This window comes from Silene latifolia, chromosome 10 (assembly GCF_048544455.1).
Source record: "Silene latifolia isolate original U9 population chromosome 10, ASM4854445v1, whole genome shotgun sequence".
Classification (NCBI taxonomy): domain Eukaryota; kingdom Viridiplantae; phylum Streptophyta; class Magnoliopsida; order Caryophyllales; family Caryophyllaceae; genus Silene; species Silene latifolia.
The window spans coordinates 1,340,930-1,366,092 of NC_133535.1; the positions used below are offsets into that span (position 1 = coordinate 1,340,930).

Genomic DNA, 25,163 nt, shown 5'->3' on the forward strand with positions numbered 1-25,163 from the left:
GGAGGTAGTGGTGGTGGAAACGGCGGTTGGTGTTGTTGGTAAGGTCGGAGTGAAGACGACGAAGATGGTCATTGGGGTGGTGGAGGTTGTGGTGGTAGAGGTCGTGGTGGCGGCTATGATGGTCAAAACGATGAAGATGGTAGTTGGGATATAGTGTCGATGGTGGCGTTGGTAGGGATGGAGGTGATAGTAAGGGTGGTTGGTATGGTCGAGGTAAATATTGGTTGAGGTAGTGGTGGTGGAGGTGAAGGTGGAGGTGGTGGAGGCGGCGATAAAGGTGGTTGGCATGGTCCGGGTGAAGATGATAAAGATGGTGATTGGGTGGTGGTGACGGTTGTCGCAGTGGATGCAAACGAAGGCACCAACGAAAACGAAGGCGTAAGCAGAGCTCGAGGTGGGGGTGGAGTCAAGCAATGGCGGAGGTGGAGGTGGTGGTGTTGATTTGTAGTACTCCGGTGTCCGTAGCTAATAATTGTTAGTATTAAATTAAATAATTGTGATGTTACGTAGTAGTTAAAAATAGAGTTGCAATGGTCTATCACTCAATTGGGGTGTTCACAAAATGAGACTGAGGGTTTACATTTATTGGGGTGTAGTTCCATAATTATTAAGGAGTATTATTATTACATTCGTCTTGCACGATCTAAGTCAAGCAAGAATTACTCCAAACGTTGTTCGTGTTTAGAGAAACGAATAAGCATCTTTAGTACTCGTATTATTCCTTTTAATTCAGCCGTAATGTGCGTTAAACACATCTAACATAGTTTCGCCTTCATGGCTTCATCCTCTTCAGTTTAAAAATAAGATTATGTAATTTTTTTAAGACTGAAATATATATATTTCTTAAACCTTAAGCCTAGACAAATAGATACAAGAGATAATATAAGAGGATGATACGCGTGGAAGACTAAGGGAAGTTGGGGGATTTTTTTTTCTTCTTTTCTTTTTTTTTTTTTTTACTGAAAATTGGCGTATGAGAAATAAGAAAGTTACCGATAATTTATGCTACATAGTTGAATGGTAAATTTTCTTTATCCTCAAAATTAAACGGCCATGCAATGCTCCGTGATCATTGCTGATTTAGAGAAAATGTAGCCCTAAATTTGCTAAAATAAGAAGAAATATATAAATAATTTATTTTGTTTTACTTTTGTTCTTTAATCACCTTTTCCCCTTGAACAATAATCTTAGTTCTCTAGTTTTCATAGAAAAAAATAAGCTAATTAATAAAAAAAACAAAAGGAAACAAGTTTTTTGTCTTCATAATATTTTATACAAAAACTTTAAAATAAAATGTATTTAGAATTGTTCAAGGTTGCAAAAGATTATGTTAATCCTAGGATAATATTATAATCCGTACATTATTTAAATTGATGTGGTGAAAAAAAAATAGGGAAATTGTATTTTTTTTGGTGTTTGAGAATGAGAAAAATTAATAAGAGGGTGATTATAATTTGGTAAAAAAAAAATTGGGTGGAAAAATTACATTAAAAATCCAAGAAAATAATAATAATAATAATAATAAAAAAAAAATATAAGGAAAAATGGGAGGAGGAGGTGTTGGGCTTAATCAAAGGGATCTTGATCAAACACCAACATGGGCTGTTGCTGCAGTTTGTGCTGTTATTGTTATCATCTCCATTGGTTTAGAGAATGTTCTTCATCATATTGGAGAGGTAATTCTTTTTAATTTACATTCTTTGTGAATTCTATTCTTTGTGAATTCTATTTGTTGAAAACTCGAAAAAGTTAGTTTTTTGTAAGACGGTTTTACATTAAAAAAATGCAAAAGGAATCAAGACATAACTATAAGAGTGGGTATAATTTTTACAATAATCTCGTGTAAGACTGCCTTAAACAAATACTCTGAATTTGTTGTTTAAGAAGAACTAGGGATGCTTAATCTATTAATAATAATAATAATTTCTTTCTTTGTTGTTTCAAACAGTATTTTCATAAAAATCACAAGAAAGCTTTGTATGAAGCTCTTGAGAAGGTTAAAGCAGGTAACACATACAAAATTTAATGTTTTTTTTTCAAGACTATCTTTATAATAATAATAATGACTGTTGTGTGGAAGCGTTGATACCTCTTGTTGGAAGTCTGCTGCGCTGCTGTTCAAAGTCCATAATAGTCCGATATTGTCGCTTTGGGTCGAACCCTCACGGATTTACGTCAGCCAATCTCAAATCATTTTGAGAATATGGCTTTGATGTTATTCTAGTTGTTTATAACAATAATAACAAAACTTCAATGGGCTACCAAAAATTACGTGGATAAAATGATCAGATATACGCAACCTTACTCATAAGTTTGTTGTCTTAAAACAAAATGCAGAGTTGATGGTGTTGGGATTCATATCTTTACTACTTACATTTGGACAAAACTACATAATTAGGATGTGTATACCCATAGAACTTGCAAATACAATGTTGCCTTGTCATATGGATCGAGTTCATTCAGAAGCCCCTGAATCGGCGGCTGAAAGCGTACCGGCTGAAGCTGCTGCAGCGGCCGGTCATCGCAGGCTTTTATGGTACGACCGTAGAATGTTGAGTGGTGGTGGTGGTTCTGAAGAAGTTTGTGAAAAGGTGATTCAATTGTCTTCCCTTTTGTTGATCTTATTTGTTTAGCTAAGTCCACATTTTTTTCTCAGTCTGCATTGGAGAACCTATATTGCTCAGACTCCTTTAAAAGTATTTGACACGGCACACGGATGTGTTTCTAAGTGTTGGACTTGGCCATTTACAGTTTTATGGAAAATATGCATACTTTGACTTAAAATGAATACCCTTGTCCGAGTGGCGTGTATCGTACACGGGTACGTGGGGTAATCTGAAGAGTCGGGGTAGCATGGGGGATATAACATCATCCACTTCGTGAGTTACTAGAGCCTGTCAGGATACCATGTCAAGAAACCATCTCAACCAAAACCAAAAGTTTAAGCTGCTGGTTGGAGACTTGGAGTCTCATGATCGGTTTTATATTCTAACAACATTAATGTTAGGGTCCGTCTGCGTATTATGGCTTATTCGACAATCGTCCTTTCTATAGAAATAAGGTTAAGGTAATTTGTAGTGATGGTGTTGTAACCTGTTTAGTTTATTAGTTGGTCTTGCTTATGACTGTTTCATTTTAAGATCTCTCACAAACTTCTTTTATTTTCACCGCTATTTTGAGCAGGGCAAAATTTCTCTCATATCAGTGAATGGATTGCATCAATTGCACATCTTCATATTCTTTTTGGCAGTGTTTCATGTTATGTACAGTTGCATAACTATGTTGCTTGGAAGAATGAAGGTAAAATGTTCTTCCTTTCGGGTTCGACTATATGAATGAACAATTAGTCTTCTTTATTTAATGATAAAAAATTATAACTAAAATTGATGGTAATTTTTTATTAGGAAAATGTTCACATTTTGTGCGTCTTAATTTCATGGAGCTGTGAATTGAGAATTTGCGATGAAGTTAACCTATTGGTTTAATTATATATATAGTTTACAAATAGTTGATTTTGATTTTTGAGGCCATGGTAAAAAGATTTGAGTTATTTACGCAGATTCGTTGTTGGAAAGATTGGGAACGAGAGTCAATAAACGAGAAAGGTGAAATCGACTCTGGTAAATTGTGTTATCCATTTAAACTCGTTCATTCCTTCTTTTCTAGGTCTACTTGGTTCTTTCTGTCCCTCTCGATCATGGTATTTCAATCAGAGATAAATAAATGATTGTGACGGAGAGTGTATAAACCGTCAAATTTATCTGTGTTACATAACAATGTCGAAAATTTGCAGATGCTCCAAGATTTCGGCTAACTCATGAGACATCTTTTGTTAGAGGACATACCAGTTTTTGGACAAAAAGTCCCATCCTCTTTGTTCTCGTAAGCTATATTTCTAAATAAACTTTCCGTATATTTTTGTATAAGACAGTTTTACATATAAAATCGTACATGCACCGTACCATTTTCAACAAATTTGATGAACCCGATGCTAAAAACAATTAATTTTGAGCAGGGATGTTTTTTCCGGCAATTCTACCGGGCTGTTAGAAGATCAGATTACTTAGCTCTACGACATGGATTCGTTAGTGTACGTTTTTCTAACATTTAAATTAATTTATTTCAATTTTCTCGCTTCGTTGTTTTAAACTCTTGACTATTTTACAGGTTCATCTAGCTCCAGGAAGTAAATTCGATTTTCAAAAATATATTAAAAGGTCTTTAGAAGACGACTTTAAGGTAGTTGTCGGTATAAGGTAATTGCTTAAGCGCCCAGATCTCGTGTCTCATTTACATGTTCCATCTTATGCTCAATTACATTTTCAAATGGGACAGAGATTCCGCTCTCAATGCTGTAGTGAATTAACACGTGTTTGTATATGTTTTTGGCAGTCCTTTATTATGGGCATCGGCGGTCTTCTTTTTGCTACTTAATGTTGATAGTAAGTCTAAAATTATCTTATTTTGTTGGGTTAATCGGATTAAATGTAAATTTAATTTACTAATCATGGTAAAATTTGTTGCAGAATGGGATTTGATGCTTTGGTTATCCTTTCTACCTCTCGTTGTAAGATTCTAATAATTGATTTCCGTAATTACATTATCTTACTGACGCAATTTCCATCTTGGGTCTTTCGAAAACAGCCTCAACCAACACAAGGTTTCCCACAATTTATGGGAGCCATGATGGTGATTGCACGATATATATCATGTTATGAAACGGTCTTATTTGAAAAATCGTATAATGATTACGAGTACAATGGTAGGTGATATTGGCAGTTGGAACAAAGCTTGAAGCAGTAATAACAAGGATGGCAGTTGAAATCACAGAAAGACATGCAGTGGTTCAAGGAATGCCATTAGTTCAAGTTTCTGATCGACATTTTTGGTTTTCTTGGCCACAACTCATCTTATATCTCATTCATTATGTCTTATTTCAGGTATTTTCATGCCACCAACTCCCTTGTGTAAGTCGGTTTTACACTTTTACACGGTGGTAGAGCTAGGGGAGGGCTAGTAGGGGGGCTCGCCGCCTACTGGCCAATAGAAATTTCGAAGTTTTTGGTTCAAGTTTTCGAACATTTTCCAAGTTTACCTTGTACTATTATTCATCCGCCCCTGCTAAGTTAAAATCCTGGCTCCACCACGTACTGTTTTTACACACAGAATTCAGAATGTCCGTATTAGCGAAAAAGTAGTTATGAAAGAATCCGTTTTACAATATCTTGCATGCATGTGTAAGGTTGCTTAATACAAATATTTGTGTTTCGAGTTTTGAAACACATAGAATTCAGAATGCCCGTATTAGCAAAAAAGTAGCTATGAAAGAATCCGTTTTACAATATCTTGCATGCATGTGAAAGGCTGCTTTATACAAATATTTGTGTTTCGAGTTTTGAAACACGTACTAACTCGTCCTCTTTCACATTCCTTGTTTATTTTTTTTTTTTTCAGAATGCGTTCGAGATTACATTTTTCTTCTGGATTTGGGTAATTAAATGAATAAATTTCTTTACTTTTGTGAAGTTTAATTTCCTCGTAGTACTATGTTAACTTGAATGGTATCATCATTTTTGCAGTATGAGTTTGGTCTAAGATCTTGTTTCCATCAAGATTTTAACATGACCATTCTCCGAGTTGCTCTTGGGTATGTAATTTTTCCGGAGTATAACTTTAGTAAATTAGTAATCGTCATTTAAACAATTTCCTACGTAGTTATTCTTATAACGAGTCATTAGAAAGCAACCTCTGTATTTCTAATACGAGTAGTATAAAGCTGCATATATCCGTCCTTCAATTAATACGATTATATTGATCCTTGACAGGGTAGGAGTTCAATTTATGTGTTGCTACATCACATTACCGTTGTATGCTCTTGTCACTCAGGTAATTAATTAAGCTACTTGTACATAATTACTCGAAAATTAGCATTTACTTGGGGAATAGAGCACGGGAGATGCAACGTTGCGCCCTTAACTTAATGTCATGGGTATACATATGTGTAAAGTAAATTCATTTTTAATGAAAGGGTGATTCATGGTGGTAGGCTGGTAGCTAGAGTTGTCCAACGGTGTGGGCCAGATCGGCCCAACCCGGCTTAGCCCGCATTAGTGGGTCGGTTTTTCTAGCCCAGCCTAGCCTGCTCATGTATCCGGGCTGGGCCAATGCCCCAAATTTCCGGCCCAGCCTGCTAAAAATTCAAAAAACACTATATGGGCCCGGGCCAGACACTATGGAGCCCAGCCCGACACAGGCCAGCTCGGCCCTATTTAGTGTCGGGCCTGGACTACAAATTAACAGCCCAGCCCGCCCTCATCCCAGCCCAGTGTACACCCCTAGTGGTAGCATTGCTATAGTCACATTATACAATAATTAAAGCTTTCAAAGCGTGATTAAATACGGGTTTGAGCTGAACACGAGGAGGAGTGGCATGGATTCTATGTCCTACAAACGAGTGAGTGAGCGACCTAGGTTTGGGACGGGTTAGTAAACAAGCCATTAACAATGATCTCTCCGAATCTATACAAAATAATCACTCTAACATGTTGAATTGTTCTTTAATTTGGCTTTTGTAGATGGGATCGACGATGAAGAGGTCCATATTCGATGAGCAAACATCAAAGGCACTAACGAAATGGCGTAAAAATGCAGCAAAGAAGTTACATGATGGAAAACCCGGTCCCATGCCAGTTCAAAACCTTGGTGGAAAACCCGGTTCACCATTGGACTCACACGAAGACCAATTTGCCCAAAGTACCGCAACTATTGATGTACACGAAGATGAAGTTGAACCACCTCCTCCTCCGTATGACAATTCCTCATCAAATAACAAACCCGATTTATTATAAATCATACAGTTGTCGCGATTGAGTATTGCTATAGAAGTTTGATTGAGTGTATACCCAAAGACCGATACAAAAACTATACCACCGATTGTATCTACAACTGGCTCAATTTTTAGATAATTCCGAACTTATAGATTGTAATTAGTTGTCCAAAAAGATTGTTGACATTGTTTTACTCTATGATTGTAATTAGGTTTTCCAATATGCTTTTTAACAAAAGTTTTGGATTGTAGGCATAGTTTTAAAGTATTCTAGGCAAAGTTCTTGAACTTATACAAATATACAATGATTAATGAGTTCTTGAATACAATTGAATTTTATTTGAAGCATATGTTAGAGCTTCACAAAGTTTTTTTTTTTAGATGGAAATCTCTATGCAATGAATCACTTTTTTGTTTAAAGTGAGTCACAAGGGCATATATGTTGCTGACGACATTTAAAATCAGGTCATACTCATCCCTCACGACTTTATTAGCTAAGCTAATTGCGCCTGCATCTTCGTGCATGTAATAAATATGAAGATTAGACCATCTTATCGACATTGTTTATTGATATTTGAAGAAGTAGATTAATTTCCTTTTGTTTATAGACAGAAAAGATATTGGGTTCCTTTTATTTCTTCTTAACACGTGCCCTTAGATCACATTTTAGAAAAAAACGTTATTAAAAACAATCAATGGCTTTGCAAGTGCATAACGACGCACAAAAATATTAGAAAGCAATAAGTCAATATAAACGCCAAGTCGATAATTAGTTTAGTAAATAGTATTACAACCACATAAAATTTCCCACACAGTTAATTAAAAGGTGATAACATCAGATAGTAATAATTTTATCGCGATAACATCTCTCAACCAACTTACGCATATACATTTTCAGTGAAAACGTCTCTCAAATGACTTCCTCATATTCATTTACAACAGATCAATGATTCATTCCATCCACACGTTATTTAAATTATCCGATTTTTACAACGATAACCCAAATACGAAATAAAAAGAATTCAATTTACATGAAAATTTCTTTTCAATCGGGTCGGTTTCAATTCGAGTCGATTTTCAATATTCATTCCAATCCATTGCCATGCATGCCCAATTTTATTGCCCATCCCTAGAGAACCATTAACATTGTTTATAGGGCATTGAGCCTAGTTAGCTAAGCAATGAAGGATGATATCAGCATTATAATGAAAGAGGAAAGCCAAGCTTCCTATTTGGTTGGCTACCATTTGCACCTCGGAATATAAAACTGAAAAAGACATGCAGCCTCCACTTTAGAGTAAGTAAAACTAACGTACCATTTTAATATTCACAAATTATATTCTACTGACGCGATAAAAATGACTATTTTGCGATAAATAGTGACTATTTTATATTAAAAAATAATCGTTATTTATTACTCCCTCTTATTTCAGATAACCGTCTCATTGTGAATATGGCACAAGAATTAAGAAAGTGAGTTTAGACCACACAAAACGGACAATGGGACAGTTATGTGAGTAGACGGAAATGGAATTGAATTTAGACCACACAAGACTTACCAAAAATGAACAATGAGACATTATTGTGAATAGACGGAAATGGACAATGGAACGGTTATCTGGAATAGGAGGGAGTATTATAAAATGATTGCTTTTGCAAAGTGGCTAGTTTAACACGAAATGGTAACTGTTTAATATAAAATGGTCATTTTTTTTACGTCACACTATGCAGTTGTCGTACCCAATAATTACTATTTTTAATATTATATTGGATTTATAGGATATCATGGTAACACCCACACGCATAAATCTTACAACATCTCTGATTTCTTCTGATGACTCGCATTTACTACACCCCCAATCTGAATGAAGTGAGGCTCCACTTTTTCACATTTCACTATTCATCTTTTTTCTTTTATGACAATCAAATCTAGGACTAAATCCTCTCCATCAATTACCAAATCTATGCTCATTATCATTATGGTTCTTTATAGAAAATGAAATAGCATTAGGTAATATTGAGTTTCGGTATTACCTTTTATATACGGAATAAAACTGATAGAATTTGATGAATTTACAGATTTATGTGAGAGAATGGTATCGAGACTTGGTACCATCTGATAACGTTCTATTATTGTTCATTTTTTACAAAGAAATAATTTAGAGTTTCTATTAAAATGAAAAAACGAAATTATTAAGTTAATTTTTTTTTATTATAGAACTAATATCTCTCCCAAAATCGAGTTAGAGAAGTGAAAAATCATTTTGTATTAGTTGATATCAAAAGAGAGACACAAATTAACCAATAGAGTAAGCTACTTTATTATGATCGATGCGAAAACAACGAAAATCACTTATTATCAACATCAAAGTTATATGTCTCATTTATTTGCTAACAAAATACTAAATCATTTATCTAACTAACATTGTTAATTTTTCATTATTAAGCAGGGACGACTTCTCCAACTAACCGACTCATTTTATCATTTCGCTAAACAAAAAACTCATAAATTAATAAAATGTCCCAGGCAAACATCACCCTATAATGTTAGTATATATTACTCTTTTTATCCACATAAATCCGTTAATCAAATCACAAATATAATTCTTTGTAAAACCTAACTAATAAATCAAAATCGTTATTTCTATTGTTAAGCATAGACGATTGCTCGTACTAATCGAGTTATTTTATCAATTCACTAAACACAAAATCCCATAAGTTAAAATATTGTCCCATGCAAACATCACCCTATTATCTTATTCTATTACTCTTTTATCACAAAAAAAAAAAATTAATTAATTCTAATGCTATATATACACACAAACACAACTGTTACCATCTCACCAAAAAGAAACTTGTAACTTTCAACTCTCTTTCTCTCTAAAAAAAAAGTCAAAAAAAGTCAAAACAAAAACAAAAAAGATAGAAAAAATGTGGACAATGGAAGATGTATTAAGTGAATTAAATGAAAAAGGAGAAAATGGTGAAAAAAATAAAGGAAAAAATAATAATGGAATGGCACCAGGGTTTAGATTTCATCCAACTGATGAAGAACTTATAACATTTTATCTTGCTTCTAAAGTTTTTTATAATCATAATTTTACTACTACTCCTTTTCATATTGCTGAAGTTGATCTTAATCGTTGCGAGCCTTGGGATCTTCCTGGTATGTACATTTCTCGAGTTTACTCTATTACATTACTAGTTCGTATTACTAAAAGTTCGGTTTCTGTTTTAGGTTTTCTAATTAACCTTAAATCTTGGTTTTGCCACTTACATAAAAAATCTCGATTTTTCCGAGTTTACTCTATTACATTACTAGTTCGCATGATTAAAATTTTCAATATGTGTTTTAGGGTTTCCTAACTTTAAATCTTGGTTCTGCCACTTAAATTAAAAATCTTAATTTTTCGAGTTTACTCTATTATATTACTAGTTCGCATGATTAAAATTTTTGATATGTGTTTTAGGTTCCCTAACTTTAAATCTTGGTTCTGCCACTTAATTAAATTAAAAATCTTAATTTTTCGAGTTTACTCTATTACATTACTAGTTCGCATGATTAAAATTTTCAATATGTGTTTTAGGTTTCCTAACTTTAAATCTTGGTTCTGCCCTTGTCAAGTAATAATGTATACTGTTTTTTATACGAGAAATATAAATGCGTATTATGAATACTAATAAAAGTAATAATACATCCTCCTTATTTTTCTATTTATTTTAATTTTTCCTCATAAATGAACATGTAAAAGAAGATAAAAAAAATATTTGGTATTGCAAATATGCCATTGTATTTCTTGTATAAATACACGTATTTTTCGTACAAATTAAATGATGAGTTACCCTTAAATGATTAAAATACACATTAAAAACCTAATTTAGCACATAAGTAACCTAAAATTTATTTTAGCTCAATAATTAAAAAGACAGACATTAAAAATATATACTCGTACTATTTAAGGGATAAAACACGTATAAAAATCGACTTATCAAATATAATTGTTTAACAATGCAGAAGGAGCAAAAATGGGAGAAAAAGAGTGGTATATATACAGTTTAAGGGACAGGAAGTATCCTACAGGGTTAAGGACAAATAGAGCGACCGGAACCGGGTACTGGAAGGCAACCGGAAAGGACAGGCAAATACACTCAGGAGGGAACGGAAGTGCTACCGGAGGAGCCGGTAATGGGTCATCATCATCAGGAATGTTGATTGGTATGAAGAAGACATTGGTGTTTTATCAAGGACGTGCTCCTCGTGGTGTTAAGACTCGTTGGGTTATGCATGAGTATCGTCTTGACGGTCTTTTCTCGTCTTTTCGACTCTCGTCTAAGGTATTTTTCTCGTTACTTAGTACTTCTTCCGTTTAAGTCATTTTATTACGCGTTTTAAATTTAACCCCGGCCTAATTTGAGTAACAAATAAAAAACATTTTGTAAAAAAATCGACTATTTTATTTAGGGTCAAGGATAAATAAAGATAATGGACCCTTTAGTATGTTATTGCTCTATCAACCGATATAGGTGTGTGATCACAGTCTTGTTTGAGATCGTTGTATTTATACAATTAAGTTATTAACATGACATTATAATTTATAATGATGCATGCATTATTTTATATATGAATTTTTGTCTATGTGTATATGATTTGTTATATATTTGGGATCGTCATGTCACATTTTGTTAATTCAGTAGGTCTCACTTTAGACAGCCTATTTCGTCTAAAATGAGAATTTGTGTTGTTAATCTACCATGCCAAAGATATAGACTAATCATACTTGTGTGTAAAATAAGTATTCTCGACTATTCTCTTCGTCTCAATCATCTTTTTCCTATTTTATTGATGAAATGTAAGGAGTAATGAATTAAAAGAGAACTTTATGAAAATGCATTATTGATGCAATCAAGCTGAAACATAAAGGTTTTTTTCACAGCAAGTAATTAAGGTTTCATTTCATAGTTCTACTACCAAGAGAATCTCATGGAAATCCAATTAAATTTTTTCAAGTCCCTAGACCTTTTGTCCTTTTCCATAGTTGACTTATTCTAATTAAATTACTCCATAATGTAATGAGTAAACATTTTTACAATTACCCTCTTTAGCTTAAAGGGTAACTTTGAAAAATTTACACCAATATATGCTCCATAATTCTATTAATGATCGGTTTTTCGATAGACGGTTTAACACACATTACGTGCAGAAAACGATGTACTTGTGTAAAACTGTTTTATACATGTAATTATCCTAATCTAATTATATTGTTGATTGAGAGTACCTGTATGACCGAATAATTTAATTTTTTGTATTCAATTAATTCTCAAGTTTATCTTCAAATTTCGCAATTATTATCTAATGAAATTTATGATTAATCTTTCAGGAAGAATGGGTAATATGCAGAATATTCCAAAAGCATGGAGGGGAGAAAAAACACTTTCATCCACCACCACCACCTTTATCACCTTTCCTACGGTGTTTACCACCGTTACTCGATGTCCCAACAACCTCCTCCTCATCATCGACAACACAATCACTTCAAAATCGTAATAATAATAATAATAATAATAATAATAATAATAATAATAATAATAATAATAATAATAATAATAATAATAATAATAAACCGAGTCATTTTCCAACTTATAATGACTCGAATTTCCTACTTCAATCCTTATTAGAAAACCCTCTTCCTAATTTTTCCTCTATGACTAACGACACCACCCCCACCGCCACCCTATTCTCCCCCCATTCCGCCATCAATCCCGCTAATCCGATTGCGTCCACCACGGCCGGCCCCACCGGCATTGACCATCTACTTAAACAGAAGAGGGATATGCAACAATATCAGAATAACATGGATAAAATTTGTCATGGTACTACAAATGATCCATTATTTAGTATGGCGGGTGACGTGGAAGATGATGTGGCGGTTCGATTTGACATGTCATCATCAGTTGCTACATTGGATAGGTTACTAAATCCACATCAGCAGCCTCATCATGTCAACTTTTCTACAGAATCTTGGCCTTTTCATCAATGATGATATATCTATCACTTTTATTAGTTTAATTAATTAGTAATATTGTCACTTAATTAATTAGTGTAATAATTTATAATTAAAATGGTTGGATTTTATTATGTATGGTGCAAATCTAAATTACTTCAACTCAAATGCTAATATATTATATTAAGTGTTGTAATAATTTGTTGTTATATTATGGCCTATGGGCTTAGCTTCTATATAATGTTAGAATATTAGAGTATGGTTCTTGTGACGAAAAATGAGCTCGTGATATCTAATAACAATCTTTTCTTTTTAACATTGTTTTAATCAGTTGTGATACGTCAATTTATGTATGAAATATTACATGATGAATTTGAGTTTATGTAGAAATGAAGTATATCAGTCTCAAGCTAATTAAGGGTCATTAACAATAGTCCATGTAATAAGTAGACATCTAAGTAATATACGGATTACAGAGTAAAAGAATAAACGAAATTATCTAATTTGCGCGATCTTATATATATATATATATATGCATATATTATGCATCATATTGTCGTAGCACGGTGCATGGACCATGCTACAGTGGCGGAACCAGGATTTGAGCTTAGGGGGCGAAAAAATTTAGGGGAGGCAGATGAATAAAATAATAAAAGGTAAACTCGAAAAATTTAACTAAAAATTTCGAAAATTATAACCGCCGGGGGGGCGATATATATTGTTAGAACATACATAGATTTAAGTTGGTTTATTAATGGTGTGTTAGCTATTTTCACTATGTTGAGTCGTTTAAAAGAAGATTTAACGAATTCAAAGCATATTCTAACAGATACGGAGTATACAGTATGTAATTCGCAAGAGAGCACAGTGCACGTACCATGCAGCAGCAGTAGTCCAGTACCACGTCCATAAATTATTATTAACATGGATGGATGGATCATTAATCACTTGCTTTATCCGGTTATTCTATGTAATCATGGACAAAATGAAATAAAGATCAGATGTTACCCTGGCTAGGAAGTGCTACTACTATTTTATGAATTTAATAATTTAGAAAGTTTAAATGAGATGAAATTATCATAAGGAAAAATTTACAAAAATTAAAGAAATAAGGAGAAAAATTATAATTGAGTAATTGTTTATAGAAATTGATTAGTTTTGCTTAGCTTAATAAGTGTGTAAGAATAATACTCATAACATCGGGAGTTTGATTAAGAAATTAGTCAATACGTTCAATACACTCAAAGCAATACAAACTCGCTTCAATTCAATTTAATCCTAATCCAAACCTGAACCATGGTACTCGTTTGAAAGCTATATTTTTTTAGTAATATAGCTCGTAACTTCGTGAGAGCTTGAGAGCTTGATTAATAAATTAATTAGTTAATACATTCCGCGTACTCATTAATCAATCCAAATTCGCTTCAATACAACCTAACCCTAAGCTGAACACGATCCCGATCCATGGAACACGTTTGAAAGCTATATTAGTCATGTTATACACAAATTCTTGTATAGGACGATATTATCTGTTTTAATGGTAAAACGGATTCAAATATGTATCATATGATAAGGTTGATCGTCTAGGAATAACAAACAGTTTATCTTATTATCATCAAGTGGTAATAAATATTGATCCATTTTACCGATAAAACAGATATTACCGTCTTGGACAAGAGCTCGAGTTATGTTTAGAATACAAATGGTTGCTTCTATCTGCACAAGAAACATTAAATGAACCAAGTTCATGTAAACGTAACTCTGCAAGCAATATACATATAAATATCCTCTCATTCTTCTCTAAATCCAGTGAAAAATCCAACAGAAAATAAGACATAAATGAATGTTTATTACCAAAAAGGAAATAAAAAAATAAAGCAGTCACGTGCAGAGCGGCTGAGATATGATATCATAATAAAGAGCTGTATAATCAAAGGAAAGATCATCTGTTTCTGTGTCATCACAATCACAAAATAAAAAAAAGACTTGTGACAAATAAAGAGATAATATCATAAAATTAGTCAAAAAAAAATTGAGCAATAAATGAAAAATGTCCAAGAATTGCCAAAAAGAAAATATATGAGTAACAAGGTTTGATGTGATGGATTTGAAAAGATAGAAAAGATCAAAAGAGTTGGTGAAATTTGTAGACTATGGCAAAGCGTTATCGAGTGGTATTGAGTTTTAATATGATCGTCTCAAATGGCAGTGGCTTGCCCAATCAGTTATTAGTGGCGGAGTCAGGATCTGAGTTTGAACTTAGAGAGGGTAATGATATATGTAAAATTGGAAAAAAGTTCAAAAATTTAACCACAAAGATTAAAATTTTAATCTTTCACGGCTAGTCTTCCCTTATCTCCGCCTCCGCCAGTTACGAGCCTGCCAAGCCTTGTTAAAATTTTAGCTAAAATGTTGATTTGTTTTCGCTCTATTACATTAGTAGTCCGCACATGCTGAATTTCTTACCTCCTAACATACAGAATGTAGCATCTTCATTTAAACGCTAATTAAATTCTGCTATGTGAGAGTGTGACACCTAAACTCACTCACTATTCATGAATGCCGTATTTCATTGCCCTATTTTATCATTGTTTGAAAATAGATTCTGTGTATTTAATAACTTAAAGAACCATCTCTTGCTATAAAACCTACTTAGGTCTAAGTCTGTTCATTTCGGTTGAAAAGAGAGCAAATCGAATTTAATGAGGTTGAACTAAACTGAACTGAATTGAAGTAAGAGATGAGCTGAACTGAATAGAGTTAAAGGAAACTGAAATGAGAGTTAAAAAGAACACGGATCTTTGAATCCAAAAGGTTTTTCTTGTAACCGTCACAAGCTTATGATTTCTCACAACCTCGTTTTTACTTGCTCTTCCACTTGCTCTCCAACTTGCACATCATGAGAAGTTACAAGCTTGTGACAAGAAGTGTCCGTCACAAATGAGAATCTGTGCTTTGAATAATATACTTTTTCCTATTCGAAATAACTGTCCCATTTGCCATTTCCGTCCTATTCACGTAACTGTCCCATTTGCCATATTTGACATGTTTTTTTGACTTTCCTACCCTTGACTCTTTTCTTTATTTAACACCTCAAACACCCCTAAACCATCATATTTAATAATTTTCATTATTTTAATATCATTTCTTAATTTTTGTGTCATTGTTCAAATGAGATAATTATTCGGAATGGGAGGGAGTATGAAATAGAATAACAAGGTTAGATAGTGATGGGATATTGAAAAGATGGGAAGGGAGTGGGTGAAAATGAACCATATTTTCACCACAAATGATGTCACATTAGAAGTTGGCTTTATTAATAAAGGTGACTTTATATTGACAACCCTATTTCCTGCAAATGCAACAGGACTACAGTCTACATACTAGACCCTATAGAGAGAGTACTATGCCTATTCTCTGTGCACACATATGGGTTTGCACGAGTGTGGAATGGATCTTCTCAGTTTTTTCAGTTCATTTATTTACATTTTTTTGTTTTTGAGTACATGTTTTACAACGGCTGGGGAATAAATGCAGAGTTATATGACAACCCAAAATAATAGGGGGTAATAGTATATGGCCACAAGAAGACAATGCATGTGGAGGTTGAGATGGTAAAAGTTGATTCCATTCGAGAAATTTGAGTTTCAACTCGATTTGGCCTCGTTTTTTTCGACTGAGAAGAGTTGAGGTAAACTTAGTTGAATGGAGTTAAATTGAACAGAACTGAATTGAGCTGAAATAAGAGCTAATTTGAGTAGAATTAAGCTAAGCTCAACTAAATGGAGCTTAGCTGATCTGAATGAAGCTGAGCTGAACTAAAATAAGCGGAAATTAAGCCAGAAAGAACAAGGCTTTATTAAAGCTTTAAAATAGTTGAATCAAAATCGATCTGGCCTAATAATGCTAGTCCCGATAACTGACGTCAATATGATTTGTTTTGATCTAACTCGACTAAAAGCAAACTGAGAAGGTGTGTGACAAGGTAGCGATTCTACCTTGTTTGTGACTCGACAACAAATTATCTTATAACGATGGAGCTTGAACACGATTCAATAAAGCCTATAAATTGTTCAATCAAAATCGATTTGAGCCAAGGTCAATGTCGATAACCGATGTCTGTTTTATTTGTCCTGATCCTACTCGAACAAGCAAAGGTGAGGTTGGCGAGTCATGCAATGTCTTACACTACTCATCAAATAGCCTAGGTTCCGTCATTAGCCGATCATCCTTATAACATAGCCTTGTCGGAATGTAACAAGTAACACGAATAGGGATTAAGGTATACAGTAACCAAAACGAAAGATCATAATGTCGCCGATGCAATACTTTTCGAAAGGAAGTATAAATTTAGATACTCATATGGTCATATCCCATACACATTTGACACAAAAAGAAAACCACACAATCTCATTGAAGAAGGCGATATCCGTCACAAACTTGTGACGGATACCGTTTCCTCTCATAAAATACTCATTGAGAGGTGAGTGAGAAGCACAGGGGGTGTCCCACCTTGTCCCCTCTCCCTTTTTATGAGAAGTCTTCAACTTGTAACGGGATTAGCCCGTCACAAGCAAGACGCTTTGAAAACCACACAGGGGATGGTCTTATCTTATACGGAGTACAACCAATTTTGATGATGCACACACACTAACACACGAGCAAAGTATCCAAAACATGTAAAACAAAAAGGTGAACATCTCCAAAAACACATTTTGGGAGAGGTGATAGTAGTGTTACCGTGCAAAGAGGGTAAACTCTGTTGTAAATCCAAACAATAACCGCATCAATCCCAAAGCAATTCATATTTTTGGGGAAAGGGTAAAAACTTACAGCAAGACCCTCTCTTTTCTGGTACAAACCAAGGCTCCAAGTTTAACTTGGTTTTAAACTTTAAAAGTTAAAAGTACTCCCTAAGTCTTAGTGTCTTCATGTAGCATCTACAAACTACAAAGCAAAAACATAGGGTACACATAACTCCACTCGTAAAAATGTCTAGTTTTCGGAATTTGTTTTAAAATTACCGAAAACACCCGTACTCATTGAGTAAACGGTTACAAACTACTTAAGATCATCCCCAAGCAAGGTTAATTTGGTCATGACCTTGCTTGGTCATAGTTAATCAAGTAATTAGCATTGTTAATGTGTGACCAAAGGTAGTTAATTTGTGACCAAAAATAAGAAATGGTCAATTTGTGACCAAGGTTGATCAAAAGATATGGTCTTATTGACTTTCTATGTGTCAATTTCTTATTGGTTGAACAATTTTAAAATAATAAAAAAACAATGATTGAGAATGTTATAAAGTGGATAATGATTGGGTTGATGACCTAGGTCGCGACCTTCTGTTTGAGAGGGTGAAAATGGATCAAGGTTAATAAGGTGAGATTAAGAGTAAAATCGGGTCGCAACCTAGTTAGCGCGACCACTGCTTGGGGATGGTCTAAGAGGAAATGTAAGGGCACCACGGACCACGGTCATACGTAATAAAAATCTGTGAAGAATCATATGTAGGTCTTCTATATCGAAAAAATAGAGAAGTGATCTAGCTTATAATCCAAGAGACTACTCCACTCATTGCCAATTAGTTTTGGATAGAACCTCCTTGGACTTGTAAAATGGACACTCTCTCCTACTCGACAGGTGCGGCTCAGCCTCATGTGCGATCTAACAAAATCCATCGGCTTTTTGAATACTAACAATCGAAATTATGTTTCCATTGGAGTTTTATTTGGTCTTTTGTCTATTAAGATATATCAAGAGTTTATTTTTATTTTTTATTTTTTTTTGGAATCCGGATGCGAGTCGGATAAAAGCACTCTTTATGAGTTTTAACACTGTTGCATTGTCAGAAGTATAACCCAAGACCTCTGATTAACCTAAAAGAACTCCTTACCCGTTAATACCTTAAGGCTTAAACTGAAGATTGCTCTTGATTAAAACCTGTAAACAAGTTATTTCCAAACCCGCTAATCCGCTTGTTTGTGGAATATAAAATCTACATTAGGCCCCTGTCAATGTCCTACTTGGATCTTCATCTCCGCAGAAGAGGCTGCACATTAAATGTGAACTACACAAAACCACCGACCTACCAAAGAGCTACAAGGCCCCCCTTCTTCCCTTGCATTCTTTACATTCACATTCCCCTTTCAATAATTATACACCCACCCACTCGAATGTAACTCTTATTGTACCATAAGTCGATAACGACGTAATACCGCTACTCTTTCTAGTTTTCAGCTCCCTTTTCAACACTCGTGTGTAACTTGCTATACGATAAGTTGATAACGATGTAATACCGCTATTCTTTCCGTTTTTCAGCTCCCTTTTTCGACAATCGAAGGTCATTTATTGGTTGGTAAAATAATAACGGGAAAATACACACAAAGGTCCTTTTCTTTTCAGCTGAAAAGAGCGGAACTAAATGAAACTAGGCTGAGATGAACTGAACTTAATGGAGCTGAACTTAAATAAGCGGAAATTAAGCTAGAAAGAACATGGCCAAGTTCATATATAGCCATATAGGTCGTTTAGTCATGAAGATAAGTCGATTTCTCGTACAAATAATTGATGGATATGATGAAAATTTAGATGGTCTCACAATAAGACCGTTTCACCGTTATACAGAATAACTAGCCTAATTAAATAAAATGAGTAGCATGAAAAATCAAAATATTCCTCGAAGCATCAAAACATAATTAGTGTTAAGCTACATGGGTTCGGAGTTTTAGAAGCAAAATATCACTACGATTTCTCCTCCGAGTATGACTTCATACACGACTTCTTATAAGAAGGATGTCGAGTACATCGGAGCATCACTGTGATTAGCTAACAAGATGCATACATGATGTTTAACAACGAGCCATTACAAAAGCTAATTTCAATATGTCTATATCGCTACACGCTCGTGAACCTACACTTACTACAGACTAATCACTTTTTGGACAGTGAAAGTGATTCCTTAAACTACACAGGCATTTACATTATCATCCTTACTAGCATTAACATAATAATTAGTGAGAGTCAAGCACATAGCTTTAAAGCTACTTCCATGGAAGGTTGGCGAAGTCTGGTGGAGCGGTTTGGTTAATTGGGCTATCAGGCTCATCAGAAGATTCACTCAAAGTCCCATGTGATGGTGGGCTGTTGGGTCTTGGTGGTGGTGGTCCAGTACAAGCGTGAAGCCTAGATGGCGTATACAAGGGTTCCATCGGATTTGAGATCTTTGGTTCTTTCCCCCCGTCTATGATAAAACTACCGACCACCACCTGCCATATATACACACTTTTAAACTGGACACACATTATGGTCAGAGAAAAGGAGGGCATCGCTCCTCTAGGTGATACGAGGATTTGAAGACTCGCCTATGTTACTCCGACACTTCACTTAGCTGCCGTGTTGCGTGTCCGACACCTAGTGTGCCTGACATGATACCGATACCGACACTTTGACACTTCACTTTAGACTAAAAAATTGAAAAATACACACAAAATATCCGTATCCGACACTCAACACGTGTCAGACACGATACCTGTGTCGGGGTAACATAGAGACTCACTATTCTTTGATTCTAGATTTGGATGGAAGAAAGCAAAATGACGCACTAAAATAGATTATGCAGCATTGTGGATGGGGTAAAGTTGTTATTGTATTTAACTTGCATTGACAGAAAGAGCTGAAAAGAGATCAAACCTGTACAGGAGATGCAGCAGTTAACAGACCAGCCACTCCACCTCCTACAACAAAGCCATCAGGTCCAGCTAAGGAAACACTTAACCCACCGGTCCTGCTACGTCCACCGCCATTTTCTGAAAGCATGAAAGAACCTGAGAGCGACAGGATTTCGAAGCGCCCCTGCAATTACAGATGAGAATTTTTTTAATAAAAAAACATAAAAACTGTAGTAGCAGTTCAGAATCCTTCCACAAATAGGAGCAAAGGCCCGTTCATTCTGAGTGGCAATACAGACTACTCCACAAATAAGAAAGAAGGCCTGTTCATACCCAGTAGCAGTGCTCTGTTTCTCCAACATTAGGAGTACAGAAACAAAATGCAGCGCATATAATACAACAACATAAAGGGCTTCTTTCTTTTATTGAAATTCGATTTTGCAACGGCCTCAAAGGCCTGTCAAGACATATTACAAGGCATGAAGGCAATATTATCATCTACGAAAAGGTGCAAGTCACAATCAAGCATGTTCTTTCAGTTAAAAAGTGTAATACATCCAACTACCAAGTGCTTGCAGTAGCTTATTTCTCATGCAAACCAATCTATTTACTCCCTTTCTCAAACAAAAATCTAACAAGCAGCTCGAAGAAATAACCAGGATGAGTGAATTTGTAAGCAGAAAATGCATCCACTCATAAAGACTTTTCAAACAGAAACCTATAGACATATACAGCAGATGTATTACGTCCTTAAATTTGAAGAGTACAGATTTCTCTAATACGGCAAAATTTCTGACCCAAAGCAGTCAGAATTTTAAATTACTTCCAGTTCCAACATAATCTAAATATTTTGTGAAGCAAGTACCGGTAAGACAAGGATAGCTTTCAACATAATAGGTTCTGATTATGCTACAAAAAAAATCATAAGTGACAGCACAAACCTCGTATGTCACTGAGCCACCAGGAGTTGCTGCCTGACTTAGAGTCACACTTGATATGGTACCGATAGCAGATAGAATGCAGATAGCCCTTGGACCATTCTGGGAGAATGACATGATTTTTGATGACACATCCTGAAGCAAAAGCAAATGGCATCTGTAAATCAGTTCAAGTAAGCAAAATAGTCGACTTGCACACCTGAAACCTTTATAATATAGAATATAGCTCATCTCGTTTGGACAATGAAAAACTGAAGAGTAAAATATAACAAACTTGGAGACCTTAAGCAAAAATATAAGCATATCATGCGCACAATTAAATGATTGGTTGAGATCTCGATCATGATCCTATTTACCACCTAAAAATATAAAGTAGCAAGAGAAAGCTCATTAAAAATAAGTTCCAGAAGGGATGGGCAAAAGAGCATCATAAATAGTATGGAGTATTGTATAAGGGCTCCCAAGTCTAAACTTTAATTCCTATGAAGTAAAATATACTTCTGTGACTGTGATATGCTAAAACCTCCGATAGGTAACACCGCCAACATAACAGTAAATTTGAGACATGAACAACTTGGGGAGTTTATCGTGCATTACAACCTATGAATAAATGGAGGAAAGATAAAAAATGGTAAGAGGCATATTGACCTCTCATTATCCAGCATACATCATTCGATCAATTTGCCATATTGATATAAATGACGAGGCTTAGGAGAGTAAGCTGTAAGCATCTGCAGAGTTAAGAAACTCTTCGACAAAACTATTTGGGAGCTGACAGTATGTGTTCAAGCTCGACTTATTCTCAGGCGAGATGAGCAAATTCAGATGCCTTAGTAAAGTTGCTAGTGTTTCGGTAATTCAAATTCATTCATTATGTACATACTATGCATTAAGTAGTATGCACTACAAAATTACAACTATAAAAAGGAAATTAGGTTACGACCCGAGAGTATTTCAGTACTGCAAATTCATTACGTACCAACAACTACAAGTCTTAATGAGCAGCATACTTAAAAAAAACTTCTCATGTTTGTGTCTCTTTCTTTTTGTTTTTTTAAGCTCTTTCTTTTGTTTTCGAAGTAAAACCAAAGAAAAGATTAGGTTAAGACCTCGCCTGTATTCACAGTGATAACATGCGGAGTGAAACCAGTCCCAGGTGATCCTGCAAATAAAATACAAAATCAGCAATGTAAACTAAACTCTAGTGATTTGTTTGGTGGATATCAGATCTCAAATAAAGATATGCATTAATTTTGCTTAGCAGGAAAGACGAACAAATGTAAAAAAACGTTAAGAGGAACAATCCAGATTTTACCAATTTTTTTCACAGCATATAAGGTTCCCCAAGTTTTTAAACATTACACCCAGGTCATCTAAGCTGACGAGGTATATACAATTACACTTAAGTAACCTAAATATCAAATCTTTAACACACGATCATCGACACATACTGCAATCAAGTTTAGGTGAACCAACCATCTTTGAAAAACTTGATTAATTTGTATTACTTATGTTCTCATCGAATTGGTTAAAGTTAACCCAAATCATAGAACAGCCAAAGTAAGATCGTCCAGAAAATTTACTGAAGTACTGAATTTCACTCAACTTTGCCTTATACACCACTCTAAGTGGAAATGATATATGCCTGATGACATCTAGTCTAATTGTGCCATTTGTGTGATTTACGTGCTATTTCTAGCGTGCACGCTTAGCTCTGACTTCGAATGTAGGCCAATGCAGCAGCAGATTGCTCACAACTGCAAGCTTAGCAAATCTTCAACTAATTCAAGTGATCCATCAGTGGGTGATTAGCTCGCACTTGTAAAGCCTTATATTTATAGAGCAAAATGTGTATTATAGTAGACAGGAACTGGATGCCTTGCCACCTCACTAGTCACAAGGAATGACAGAAACAAACAAGAAGAGGTCAACGACTGACCAAATGAACAAGAAATGAGACTAAAACATAATCAGGGACAAAGCTGTAATTTCGCAACAAGTAATAGGAGAATCTTAAATTCAGAATGCAGCAAACTCATGTTGTGTACTACAGTACTTGTGTCTTACAGACCAGAAAGCACAAACATAATGCAACACCTCGGCTTATTTGCATATTTACATGTATTTCCATATCCTAAACAACCAATGGACCATTTTCTATGTTAATTAGCCTCTTCAGTTTGGATCAAATTGCCCATCAAAGACATTCTTAAAATAGAAAGGTAAACAATTGACTGAGACACTCCAAAATGGAATATGTAAACAAATGACCGGGAGGGAGGGAGTAGTTTTCTGTTTCAAAGGCGTGTTCTAGTAACCATATCCTCACATAGTAGCACAAGGTCCCCGTTTGAGTCCTACACTTCAATTTAAGCTCTTTTCCTACACCGATACCAACTTCTGAGTAACAAACTAACATGGAGCGTGCGTCTTAATAAAGCAAGTAGAACTTTAATTTAATACAGAATCTCATTTGAGAGCTTCTTAAGCTTAAGACAACCTCTTTTTATGCAATGCAGACATGCAGTTCATTCAATGCTAGCTAAAATGACTGTTGTAAACTTAAGTCGGTCTTGAGCAAGACTAACCCTTAACCCTTAATCCAATTGCCAAATGTTACTGCAGCACACAATGTCATTAAACAGCTAATAATACCATACCACTACTAACACTGTAACACATAACACAATACACATAATTTGAGCCAAAACGATACTAAAAAACCGAAAATTTAATCAAAATAGCAAGTATGTCAATATATCATATACCCAAATCATCCAATTGTTGCTGCTGCTCATGGACCTGCTTCTTATTAACGGAACCAGGTGGTCTCCCCCCCTTTTTCCTCATCGTCTCGACCGCTCCACCTCCCTGTTCCCCCACCTGCTGCTGCTGATTCTGCAGTCGCACGTGATCATCACGCGCCGTCTCAAACACGCCGGAAGTAAATTCCACAGCACCACCTTCCGGCTGTGGTGGCGTATATTTCCTCGCCCGCCCTCTCTTCTTCCTCCTCTTCTCTCCGCCACCGCCATCGCAACTTACCACATTAATATCAATCCCCTCGCCGTTACCGGCAACCGGCTTGTACACAGCGGCGCCGTCAGAATTAAAGGATAGCTGCATTGTTCGAATTCCCGGCTGTTCCGGTAATGCCGCCGGCGGATTTCGAAACCCTAGATTACCGACGCTTGCGAATTCCGACATTTACTCCTCTTTTTTACTCAATTTTTTTGCTGAATTTGCTACAATACTGCAAATTTCAAGAAAAAAAAAGTTACTGTCTTTCTTTAGTAAATAATGAAACAAATTACTGATAGTAAAGTAAAAACTATGCAGTTAAAAACAGGGTTTACGATAAATCCTAGCTCAAAGGTAAAAAATTGTGAAAGTAAAGTTCAAAATTTTGTACTTTTTTGAGAATTTGGGGGGGAAAAAAATGAGAGCATAGAAATACTGACCTAAATTAGGTGAAAATCAGGCGACGATGAAAGGAATTGTTGGTTGGAGCTTCGGTAGAACTGTAGAAGTGACTGAGTGATAAGGTAAAGAAATGGGACCAATTTAAAAAAACACAAATTCTCATGTTAGACGGACATTATCCGTCTACAGTAGTGGGTCGTCTCATCCATTAAACCCGGTTCATTCCGCTCGCCAAATAAGCGGGTACGGACAAGGTATTTTAAGAAAATTACAAAGGCCTAGCCCATTAACCCGTCCCGCACCC

General features: G+C 35.1%; 3 protein-coding genes across 6 annotated transcripts; 2 read left to right on the forward strand and 1 right to left on the reverse strand.

Moving 5' to 3' along the window:
* The first annotated feature begins 1,468 nt into the window (after positions 1-1,468).
* On the forward strand, positions 1,469-7,147 carry LOC141607010 (MLO-like protein 9). The gene is made up of 15 exons (XM_074426387.1): positions 1,469-1,676; positions 1,949-2,006; positions 2,338-2,591; positions 3,184-3,300; positions 3,560-3,620; positions 3,794-3,882; positions 4,016-4,090; positions 4,168-4,256; positions 4,393-4,442; positions 4,527-4,567; positions 4,767-4,940; positions 5,455-5,490; positions 5,580-5,647; positions 5,826-5,886; positions 6,576-7,147. Exons 1-15 carry the CDS (start codon positions 1,545-1,547, stop codon positions 6,846-6,848), a joined length of 1,578 nt encoding a protein of 525 aa, XP_074282488.1. The 5' UTR covers positions 1,469-1,544; the 3' UTR covers positions 6,849-7,147.
* Positions 7,148-7,688: 541 nt separating this feature from the next.
* LOC141604633 (AT-hook motif nuclear-localized protein 10) lies at positions 7,689-25,005 on the reverse strand. Of its 4 annotated transcripts, none has more exons than XM_074423064.1 (7): positions 24,898-25,005; positions 24,205-24,689; positions 22,546-22,598; positions 21,440-21,571; positions 20,521-20,682; positions 13,706-13,794; positions 7,689-7,955 (listed from the first exon to the last, which is right to left on the reverse strand). In XM_074423064.1, exons 2-7 carry the CDS (start codon positions 24,641-24,643, stop codon positions 7,943-7,945), a joined length of 888 nt encoding a protein of 295 aa, XP_074279165.1. In that variant the 5' UTR covers positions 24,644-24,689; positions 24,898-25,005; the 3' UTR covers positions 7,689-7,942. The 4 variants fall into 4 exon arrangements, with proteins under 4 accessions (XP_074279165.1, XP_074279164.1, XP_074279162.1 ...); XM_074423063.1 differs by having other exon boundaries at positions 7,689-8,093; XM_074423061.1 differs by lacking the exons at positions 7,689-7,955; positions 13,706-13,794 and adding an exon at positions 19,484-20,096.
* LOC141604632 (uncharacterized) lies at positions 9,625-13,131 on the forward strand. The gene is made up of 3 exons (XM_074423060.1): positions 9,625-9,992; positions 10,842-11,161; positions 12,205-13,131. The coding sequence occupies exons 1-3, from the start codon at positions 9,758-9,760 to the stop codon at positions 12,862-12,864; spliced, it is 1,215 nt and encodes a 404-aa protein (XP_074279161.1). The 5' UTR covers positions 9,625-9,757; the 3' UTR covers positions 12,865-13,131.
* Positions 25,006-25,163: the final 158 nt, after the last annotated feature.